This window comes from Ailuropoda melanoleuca, chromosome 3 (genome assembly GCF_002007445.2).
Source record: "Ailuropoda melanoleuca isolate Jingjing chromosome 3, ASM200744v2, whole genome shotgun sequence".
Lineage (NCBI taxonomy): Eukaryota > Metazoa > Chordata > Mammalia > Carnivora > Ursidae > Ailuropoda > Ailuropoda melanoleuca.
In genome coordinates, this window is record NC_048220.1 from 82,282,418 (window position 1) to 82,294,437 (window position 12,020).

Genomic DNA, 12,020 nt, shown 5'->3' on the forward strand with positions numbered 1-12,020 from the left:
ACCACTTTTTTATACCATACACAAAGCTGAATTCCAAATGGATTATAGACTTAAATGTGAGACTTAAAACCAGAAAAATCCTAGAAGAGAACATAGGCAGTAATTTCTCTGACATTGGCTGTAGCAGCTTTTTTCTAGATAAGTCCCCTAAGGCAAGAGAAACAAAAGCAAAAATAAAAGGTTGGTACTACATCAAAATAAAAAGCTTCTGCACAGAGAAGGAAACAGTCAACAAAACTAAAAGACAACTGACTGAATGGGAAAATATATTTGCAAATGACATATCTGATAAAGGGTTGGTATCAAAATATATAAGGAACTTACTCAACTCAAAACCCCAGAACCAGATAATCCAATGAAAATATGGCCAGAAGATAAGAACAGACATTTCTCCATCTTCATCCAGATGGCCAACAGACACATGAAAAGATGCTCAACATCACTCATCATCAGGGAAATACCGATGAAAACTACAATGAGATACCACCTCACACCTGTCAGAATGGGCAAAATCAGAAACGCAAGAAACAAGTGTTGATGAGGATGTGGAGAAAGGGGAATCCTCTTGCACTGTTAATGGGAATGCAGACTGGTGCAGCCATTCTGGAAAACAGTGTGGAGTTTCCTCAAAAAGTTAAAATTTGAATTACCCTACAATCTCGTAATTGCACTACTGGGTATTTACCCAAAGAATATGAAACACTAATTCAAAAGATTACATGTACCCGTGTTTATTGCAGCACCATTTACAATAGCCAAATTATGCAAACAGCCCAAGTGTCCATCAACTAATGAATGGATACAGAAGATGTGGTGTATATATAGAATAGAATATTACTCTGCCCTAAAAAAGAGTGAAATCTTGCCATTTGCAGTGACATGGATGGACCAGAGTATAATGCTAAGTGAAATAAATCAGAGAAAGACAAATACCGTATGATTTCGCTCATGTGGAATTTAAGAAACAAAACAAATGAACAAAGGGGAAAAAGAGAGAGACAAACCAAGACTCCTACTATAGAGACAAGCTGATGGTTACCAGAGGGGAGGTGGCGGGGCAGTGGGTGAGGTAAGTGATAGGGATTAAGGAGTGTACTGAAAACGATGGGCACTGAGCAGTGTGTAGAATTGTTGAATCACTATATTGTACACCTGAAACCAGTCTAGCACTGTATGTGTACTATTCTGGAGTGAAAATGAAAAACTAAATGAAATAAAAAAAGGTTTTATTGGTGGAGGGGAGCTTGTTACATAGAGAAAGAGGAAAACATACAGAGCTAATTGTGCATAGTTTCTTTCTTTCATGTAAAGCCAGAAAATGTCTATCATCTGGTTGTAGAGGTGTTCACTCGTCTTTGCAGTATATTTAGAGAGCTACCAAAAATTTAGGCATTTCTCCTTCAGCATGTTTTCATGAGTAAATTAGATGTGGAAAGCTTTGTTAATTAGAGAACATCACCTACCTGAAGTTCACTGTTTTCACAGTCACAGCAGAGAATCAGCATAGTTGTAGTGTTCTGAAGGAAGGGAGAGAGGGAGGGAAGAAGGAAGATTTGGTTTTGGGGTTTTTGTTTTTGGTGAGCACAATTTTTAGTTTTTCTGTGGTTGTTTATCGTGACATTGGATAATAGCAGCAATAAGTTGTTTTTACTGTGTAATAAAATCATAGGGACATTGTATTTAAGCAAAACTAGATATTATCAGTGGGTAGGTTTTATATGGAAGTTTTTAAACTTTATATACTTAAACAATTTCAGTTCTTTTAGTATTTATTGAGATATATGCACTCAGGAATCTTCTATTGAGGGGGCACATAATCAGAAATAGTTTGGAAATGACTCCATCTAGCCTCTAACACTTTTTCCCCCCATCAAAACAGCTACTCTATAATTTCTGGTGCCTCAATATTAAGATGCCAACTGTAGAATTACCACAGAAAATGATATAACATTGGCAGTACTTGTTTGTAAAACCTACATATTTGCTGTCATGAAGGAAATTAAAATAATTTAAATTTACAAGGTTTTCATATACAAGTGATTTGGTTTTTCTCACTTCCGCTTGTGTTAATTAATTTAAAGCAAAATCTAGCTTTTTTTTTTTTTTTTTTTTTTTTTGAGAGAGAGAGAACGCACAAGAGCGGGGTCGTGGGGGCAGGGGAAGAGAGAAAATCTTAAGCAAGCTCTCCCCTGAGCCACTGAGCACAGAGCTCAGCACAGACCCTGAGCTGAAACCCAGAGTTGGAGGCTTAACTGGCTGAGCCACCCAGGTGCCCCCAAATCTAGCTTTTTGTAAGAATACTTTTCCCACATTGTTTCAGTTCCATGTTGTCCCATCTATAGTAGGTGCTTTGTGTTCACTTAATGGTCTTAGGATAGTGGGAAAGCAAAAGCTCTAACGTCATTGTGGTCCTAGTGTTGGGAGTAAAAATAATGTTTAGCTGCAGGAGGTATTTTGGGGAAAGCTATATCTGAAAAGCACTAATGTCTTGTAATAGGAATAACTCTTGAACGTGTTAATGCTGCTGTTTAAACCCTTGTGTCTACTAAAACAAATCAGGTGCTCCTTCTCTTTACACATATACCATGCTTTGTATAAATCTGGGTTAGTGTAAAGATCAAATTTAAGTGTAATTTTCTCTTTGTTGAACTGTTTTTGAGAATAATTAAAATACCATTTTTTTTTACCACATGCATCATGCAGTTTGGTATATGACTTATATTTGTGCAATTTTCCTAAACAACTCTATTGTATAAAATTAGGTGTATTAAAAAATTGAACTGCCGCACTATGTCATCATTGTGTGAATATATGTATACATACCTAACTTCTCATATTAGAATGACTTAGCATAACCCTGAGCTGTTAAATGATAGCAGTAGTATGACTATTTATACTAATGTTTTTAATAAAGTTAGATCTAATTTGGTCACTTACTTTCTTTTAGCGAAGAGTAACCAGAATCCAACAGATAGAGAAGGACATACTTCGTATACGACAGCTTTTACAGCCCCAAGCAACAGAAGCAGAGGTTAGTAAATTGGTTTTGTTTGTTTGTTTACAGATATAAATGTAGTTTTCTAAGAAAAGAATATATGTCTCATTAATGTGGCATCACTGAAATATAGATGTTCTTCTAAAGAATTGAGACAGTTTGTACGTTTTTTCATGAAATTAAGTGAATTATCAAAAACCTTGACTATGTTGATCTTTTAGTAACTCCTACTCAATTAAAATTTATAGAGCCATAAATACAGATACTTTACTTCCGTCATCAGATTACATATAATCAGATAACTAACTTAATTTGGGCATTACCAGCTAGTAAATAAGCTATTACCTGTATGTAATTCATGATTAAAACTGATCATACAAATTCATTTATGCTTGCTCCACAGTCCTCATTAAAATTACAGTATATTAAATTAAAAAAAATAAAGTAAACTATTATGAAAAAAATAAAATTACAGTAAAAGGATAAAATGAAAAAGGCACAAAGACGGGGAGGTAACAGTAAAATTGGGGAAGCTGGAAAGCCAGTAAATAAATGTACGGTTTTAGTAGATAGTGAATTAACCCCTAAGTCAGCAGTAGGAAGTCATGAAGCAACTCATTTTATACTGTGGAGTCCTGTGAAAGTTCCAAAATAGGTACCTCTGGATGTGAGGATTAAAAAAGGTATCTAAAATTTTAGAGGATGTTTCAAAATTTGTTCAGAAGCAGGTGGAGACTCCAGAGGCTGTCTTAAACTCTCAGTAGTGGGTTGACTTCTTTCTAACCCCAGCAGAAGATGAGTGACTTATTCTAGAAAGGGTAAAAGAAAGGGTCTTCAGGTAGGGGTAACCTTAGTGTAACTGAAGTTGGGGTATCCTTCTAAAAACTGAAATAAGTGAAAATTTACTTACGGAATGCCAAAACCCTCACTGGCATCCAGGCTTATAATACAGGCAAGTTCCTAGAAACAGCTTCTCTAAGAAATGTGGCCAACCCAAGAAAACAGACCTAAAGGTACTGACATTAGAGGATTCCCCGGTAAAGCAACCCAGCTGGACCACCCTATAGAACAGTTATAGTTGCCAGTCTTCATCCCTCACTCATAGAGCGTCACTTAACCTTTTCATAGTAGCCCATTCTGAAATAGGGATGGACAGCTAAAAACTACCAAACATTTTAAGTAAGTTCCCAAAAAGAAAGGTGTAATGGAAAAAGATAGCATGCAGAGAGAACACTTTATTTATTTATTTATTTATTTTTAAGATTTTATTTATTTATTTGACAGAGAGAGACAGCCAGCGAGAGAGGGAACACAAGCAGAGGGAGTGGGAGAGGAAGAAGCAGGCTCCCAGCAGAGGAGCCTGATGTGGGGCTCGATCCCAGAACGCCGGGATCACGCCCTGAGCCGAAGCCAGATGCTTAACGACTGCACCACGCAGGCGCCCCTTGAGAGAACACTTTAAAACCTAAAACTAACATTAATAGTCTCAGATAAAAGAGAATGTGTCCATGATGGTGGGAAACGATGGTATGCAAAAGGAACATTCAAAGAATTCAAGAAAGAGTTCTTGGGAATTAAAAGTGTGGTGGTAGCAGAAATGAAAATTCAGAAAGGTTAGAAGATAAATCTCTCAGAAAATAGAACAGAAAGATATGAGATGGAAAACAGATGAGAAAATCAGAGAAGCATTCCTGGAGGGTTCACTAACCGAATAAAAAGTTCCAGAAAGAGAATGGAGGCGCTAGAGGGAGGAAATTATCACAGAAATAAAATACCCTGGAATTGAAGGACATAGTTTTCCAAATAAAATGGTCTCTTCAATATCCAGTACCACAGATGAAAAAAATCCCACAGCAGGCACATCATGGTACAATTTCATTTCACTAGGAATAAGAAGAAAGTCCTAAGACATTCTAGAGAAGGAGAGGAAAACAAGCAAAAAAACAACAAAACAAAACAAAAACCCAAAAAACAAAAGTGTCTCTAGCTTTATAAAAACAGCAACACTGAAAGCTGGGAAGTAGAATACCAAGTTCTTGAAATTTCTGAAAGAAAATTATTTCCAGCTATATTCTAACACCTGTTCTCGGACACTACTGGGTGTCCCATATGTAATTCCTTTCAGTTCTGACACTAAGTACCCGGAGTGCAGACCCCGCATTTAAGGATAAAGTCATTCCCAAGACTGCCCTCACTTCAGACACCAGCTAAAATGCAAATCAAAACCACGGTGAGATACCACTTTACACCCATTAGGATGGCTATAATCATAAAAACAGATAATAAGCTTTGGCAAGGATGTGGTTAAATAGAAGGCATCATACATTGCTCTTGGGAATGTAAAATGTATAGCCACTTGGAAAACATTTTGGCAGTTACTTAAAATATCAAACATAGAGTCATGTGATCCAGCAATTCCACTTCAAGGTACTTATCCAAGAGAAATGAAAACATATGTTCACACAAAGACTTTAACCTGAATGTTCATAGCAGTATTATTCATAGTAGCCCCCAAAGTATAAACAATGCAGATGTGTATCAGCTGGTGAATGATTAAGCACAGTGTGGTATATCTTTACAACTGAATACTGTTCTGCAGTGAAAAGGAACAAATTGGTGATACATACTGCAACGTGGATCAAGCTCAAAAAGATGCTGAGTAAAAGAAACCAGACATGACATGTACATCCACATATTTCATTTATAAGAAATGTCTAGAAAAGTTAAATTTATAACGACAGAAGGTAGTTAAGCCAGGGCTATGGGTGGGAATGAGGATTAACTATAAATGAGCACAAGGAATCCTATTAGAATGATAAAAATGTTCTAAAACTGGATTATGGTGATGCTTGGTATGCTTACAAAAAATTATACACTTAAAGTGGGTGAATGTTGTGGTTTGCAAATATCTCAACAATTTTTTTTTTTTAATTTTTTTCAGCCCTAGGGTAGAAAACTGTGGGGAAGTTGTCCAGCAACTCTGGAAATGAGGATGCTAGTTAGGGTTATTCCTTCATAGGAAATCAGCAACAATTTCTTTGCCTTCAACGTTAGCAGTCTCTTTGGACAGTGGTAAAAAGTGCTCACTTTGGCAGCGCACATACTAAAATTGGACGGTGGTAAAGAGTGCAGGCAGGCCTGTAGCCTATCAGTAAAAGAATAAAGGGAAGTAAGTAACAAAAGGAAAGAAGGAGGAGGAAAGAAAATAAAGATAGTAAGTGTTAAATATTAGTTTGGGCCCTGGAGTCAGGCTTGTGATCCCAGCTCTGACTCTGTCATTTACTAGGTAGGTGACCTAAAGCCAGATACTTATCTTCTCTGTGCCTCAGTTTCTTTATTGTAAAGTGGTGATAATATTAATCCCTACCTCAAGAGTTGGTATGAGGATTAAATAAATCAGTAGATACCAAGTGATCAGTGCATAGTAAACATTAGGCTTTATCATATTCATCATCCTATCATCACATGGGTCTGGTAATCCTTCAGGACTACTCTGTTTCTGTGGATCCCCTCCCCCATTCTCCTTCTCTTGGAAATGACTTTACTAATCTCCGTCCATAATTCCACGTCCTCCATAGAGAAAATAGTATCTGTCATCAGAACTGCCAGTCCTTCCTGTCAGGAGGTGTTCTGCCTTCTTGCCTGTGCTTTGGATTTTCAACTCCTGCCTTTTCTGGAACTTCTTACTCTTATCTCTTTTCTCTCACATATTTATCTTCTGTGGCACCTTTGCATTGACATTTAAACATGCTCAACTCTTATCTTTAAAATATAAGATGAACCTTCCTCAATTCTGCCTCTCCCTGCAGCTACCTTCCTTAATCTGTCCCCTTACTTCCCTCATTGTTTTTTCCCATTCCTCCACTGCACAGGTGTTTCTAGGCTCCCAAGTCTATATTTCCTCCCCACCATTCACTCTTAAAACACATCAGTCTAGCTAGTCTCTACTTCCATCAGTGACTTCTATATTATTAATTAAATTGATATTTTCATTCTTCATCTTGACATTTTCTGCATTATTGAACACTTCCTGTTGCTTGAAATATTCTTCTCTTGGTATTTATGGCAACATTTTCTTGGCTTTTTTCCCACCTCTTTGGCTTTTATAGGGCCATGTTCTTTTTTCTGGACATTAATTGTATGCATTCCTTAAGTCTTTATTTCTTTTATCTGTATTATCTTTCCCTTAGACCATCTCATTTATGCTTATAGCTTCACTTACCTTTTATACAGTATTGGCTCTCAAATTCATTTTTCTAGCCCTGAGTTCCAGTCTCCTAAATCTATGTGCCTTCTCTGCATCTCCACTTAGATATCTCAAAGACACCTTAAAGCCAACATATTCAAAACATAATTAATGACCTTTCCTCCTAAGTCCTTCTTACCATGCCACCTCCTCCAAAAAAAAAAAACAAAAAAAAACCCTCACTCCTTTAGTATTACCTTCTCTGCAAGTGACACCATCATTATTCATTTGTGTGAGCTAAGAAATATAAGAATAATTCTTGACACCAGATCTCTTCTTCTAGTCCATATCCAGTAATATCAAGTTCTTCAGATTTACCTCTCTGTTCCTACTGCTTTTATCCCTGTCACTGCTTGCCTGGTGTCAGCTACCATCATCTCACACTTAAATTAATACATTAGCTTCCAAACTGGCCTCCCCTATGTTTCCTACCTACTTAGACCACTTAAAATTAAAATTTGACCTTAAAAAATCAATTTACATTAACTTTTCCCATTAATGGTCTAGTATTGGTTATGTGAGGGCAGAAGCGATACATGAGAATCACACTAAAATTCAACAAAATCAGTAAGTTGTTTTTTTTACCATCTTTTTTCTACTCTCTGCACCATGACTTTTCTGATGTACTAGAACAAACTGCCCCCCTCCCTTCAACCCCAGGTCCTTTGCATATGATCTGTTTGCCTGAAACCTTCCCCTAATTCAGTCCCTTTCCCCAGAACTCCTATTCTTTAGATCTCAGTTCAAACGGCACTTCCTGAGATGGCTCTTTCCCAAACTGTTAGGCCATGTGATATCTTTCTTCTTATTTATTCTCACAGCACCTTGTACTCTTTTTCTCAGTGTGCTTGTCGAAGTTTTAGCTTTATTGTTAGTTCTCGCATTGTTTGATAGTACCCCTGATGAGCCGTAAGCTTGGGGACTCTGTAGACCAGCACTGTATTGTGTGGTACCCGTACAGATAACTAACATAGCAGATGCTCAGTCATCACTTTTATGTTGACATCTTTAATTGTGTTAGTGTCACATTTTTGTGTTTTTAGTGGGTTTTTTATTCATTTTGTCTCTCGATTGACTTTATAATGTCTCTACTTTTTTTGCATTTGTTTTATAGTGTGATTTTCAGATGATACTATTTTTTCTTCTATTTCTGAATTATTGGAGCTGCTACATTTTTGCCTATTTATAACTTAACTAGTTTATTGATGGAAATACTGCATGTAAATTAACTTTTAAGTCAGATTTTAAATGGCCGAGGAAAGCTTAATGTTTAAGGGAAGTTCCATTGGAAGCCATTTTGTAATATAATTATCCACTATTAAATATGTCAAGTTTTTTAAAGTGTAATTTTTATTTTTGAGTATCATTTTCCTAGAGCAAGCAAGCACATTTGTGCTTCTATAAAAGATAATGGAAAAATTATTTTACTTCTTTGATTCTGCAGTGATATTTTTACAGAGTGATTGCTTTATACTGGATATGATCTATCCTGAAATGACTGCTTTTACTGGATATAATCTGTCATTTTCATTTCATATAACAGATGGCGGTCACATTAGAAAAGGTTTTTGGTATTATTCATATCAAAATCTAAGAGGTTATTGATTTCATGACTTTCATTAGCAGAAGATGTATATGTATTCTATGTATAAACACACAGAATGTATTTGTAAGCTTAGGTAATAGTTTGAGTGTTATATTTGCAGCTCCATTAAATGCCAGAACCATGTGACCTTGTGGAAGAGACAATTATTTGTTCTAGTTGGGTTATATCCCTGATAGTGATGTGAGCACAGCTGGTGGAGGATGGTGTTTCTGTGAGTCTCAGAAAATCCTTTGTCTTGTGTGGCTCTAATGCTCAGGGGACACACTTCACTTTCCTCTTACTGAAATATTTAACTGCCAACCATGCTAGAGGTTATGAAGTATAAAGTGCAGTTCCATGGTTTTGTAAACCTGTATAATTGATGCATTCAAAGCTTTAATACAGGAAAGAAAAAAAAGCTGTGGGCTAAGAAAGCATTCACCGTTTTTGTGTGTACTGATGTTAACTCCATATTAACAGAGGTCATCTCAGAGCAAGCATGAAGCCGGCTCACATGAAGCTGAGCGGCAGAATGAAGGTCAAGGAATGGCAGACATCAACATGGCAGCTTCTGGTAGTGGTCAGGTAAATAAATTATTTTATTGGTTTTCTTTTTAATTAGCTATTTAAATATTTTTTAAAGGAATATGGAGTAAGGTAGTCCTCAGAATAATCTGTAAATCTTACTGATGTCCTTAGTCCTGAATAGTATCTCCAGAAGAATTCATTGCCAAAATGCTGTCATTTTTCTTTATTACATCTAACAATAATGCTTTCACAATTTCTAAATATATTTTATAGCTTTAATTATGTATTTCTATTTTAGCCTAAAATGATTAGCGTGAGTAGAGGGTTTTTTTGAAAAATAAATGCTAAACTTCATTTCTGTTATATGTAATTTGACCTAGTTCTTATTGCTTACATAGAACAGATTTGCTCTTTCTCTAAGGCATTCTTCGCAAAGACGTTTTTGTTTTTAAAAGTGATAAGGACTTTGTTATAATTCTTGTTTTCTGTTGTGGTTCAAGGCTACATAAATCTAGAAATCCAAGTTTTATAATTGAAAAAAAATGATACTAATCCTCCTAAAAAGAGACATAGCCTAGTCATGTTTAACCATTATCACATCATTTTTAGCAAAATTGTGGAAATCGACTTTTTTTTTTTTTAATGTAGCACTGTTATCTTGTTTTTCTGCCATTAATTTCCTATTAGAGTTTTATCAGAATGCATCATAATATGACAGAATTTTGTTTGGGTTGTTTGGTCTTCTCCACATTTTTTTCAGTGAATATTTTTATGTTGTAAATGAGTGATTTTTTAAAAAGTAATTTCACTGTTTTTTAAAGATAATTTCCCCACTGTTGATATAAAATATTCCTGTAGTGTCTGTAGGTTATTTTTGATAATATTTTTTTTTAAAGAGCATGGATGAAAATTTAAAGCTTAAAATGTCTCATATTTAAGGGGCACCTAGATAGCTCAGTCTGTTAAGCGTCTGCCTTGGGCTCAGGTCATGATCCCAGGGTCCTGGGATCAAGTCCCGCATCGGACTCATGCTCAGCAGGGAGCCTGCTTCTCCCTCTCCCTCTGCCTCTGCCTGCCACTCTGCCTTCTTGTGTGCTTGCTCTCTCTCTCTCTCTCTGTCAAATAAATAAATAAAATCTTTTTTTAAAAAAAGATTTTAAAAAATGTCTTATATTTAAGTATTTAAATTTATTTTACTAAGTTAAAGATATTTTAGGATTACTAGTTAGCATTGAACTGGGGAAAACTCTTCAGTTGAAGATGGTAAATGGAGCAAAAGAAATTATATTTAGCATATCTGAATTATTTTCTACCTTTAGGGAATTATTTGGGGCGTTTATGTTTTCCTGTATATATGTAGAAAAGAAAGAAAAGTTTCCTGCTCTTGACAGAAAACACCGTTTACTTAGGATTAGACCAACTATAAATGCTTTGGGTCATATTCCAGTTATTATGTATTTTAAAGTCTCACCTACCCAGTAAGCTGGCTATCCATTTAAAAAATAATTGAATCCTTGTCACATTTTTTTACATCGGAATTAATTCTGAGATTAGAGTTAATGTCACAATGAAAGCTATTAAAAATATAAAAAGATTAGAAAAATGTGGGTAGGATTTTTATAATTTTATAATGAGGTGAATGGGAAAACTTAAAAGAAAAAATCAGTAGCTTCACATAAAAGTGTAAAATTTAAGTACACCCTAAAAATCATGACAAGATTATAAGACAGACAAAAATTAAGTTCTCATTATTTACAAATATTTATAATAAGGAAAAACCTGCATTTCCAAATACATGAAGAGTATAAATTAACTAAAGATCATTAAAACATAAACAAATGACATGACATGAACAGGAACTAAAAGAAAAAATAAAATGGTTTTTAAACATATGGGAAGGTGATAATTTTGTTAGTAATGATTTGTAAATATAAACTACAGCCAAAATGAGAATTGTTTTTTTTTTTTTTTTTGGATGCCACTGGGTAAGCAGAGATCAGTAACACTCAGTGTTGGTACTGGTAGGTTGACAGGCATTCTTATATTCTGCTTTTAGTTGTATGAAATGGAACAACCTTTCTGAAGAGCAATTTTATGATAAGTAAATTTATAGCTGTACCTGCCCTGTGCCTTGTCATTGCAATATCTAAGATTTAATGCTATGAGGTAATAGGTGACGAGTGTTCAGAAATGTTTGAGGGGCGCCTGGGTGGCATAGCGGTTAAGCGTCTGCCTTCGGCTCAGGGCGTGATCCCAGCGTTATGGGATCGAGCCCCACATCAGGCTCCTCTGCTATGAGCCTGCTGCTTCCTCTCCCACTCCCCCTGCTTGTGTTCCCTCTCTCGCTGGCTGTCTCTATCTCTGTCAAATAAATAAATAAAAATCTTTAAAAAAAAAAAAAAGAAATGTTTGAAGAGATTCATCGTATTATTCTAATAGCAAAAATTGGAAATAACTTGAATGTATATTAATCAGTAATTGATTAAATTATTAGTCCTTTGAGTGGGATAAGTGGTTAAGTAGCTCTGGAGTCAGCAGACCCATGATTAATCCTGCTCCCCTGCTAACTAGCTAAGAGACTAGTCTTGGCCAAGTATAAACTCTGGGCTTTAGTGTTTGTTCTTTAGCAAAATAAGGTGGTACAGTTGTGAGAACTGAATGCGATA

The 12,020-nt window shown here is 35.6% G+C and overlaps 1 protein-coding gene across 10 annotated transcripts in view; it reads left to right on the forward strand.

Annotated features, from left to right (window-relative positions):
* APC (APC regulator of WNT signaling pathway) overlaps window positions 1-12,020 on the forward strand; it is a 121,879-nt gene that overhangs the window by 74,253 nt on the left and 35,606 nt on the right. For all 10 annotated transcript variants that reach the window (XM_019799602.2, XM_019799606.2, XM_019799608.2 and 7 more), the window contains 2 exons: window positions 2,948-3,031; window positions 9,307-9,411. In XM_019799602.2, coding sequence (XP_019655161.1) covers window positions 2,948-3,031; window positions 9,307-9,411 — 189 coding nt within the window. The remainder of the gene's footprint in view (window positions 1-2,947; window positions 3,032-9,306; window positions 9,412-12,020) is intronic.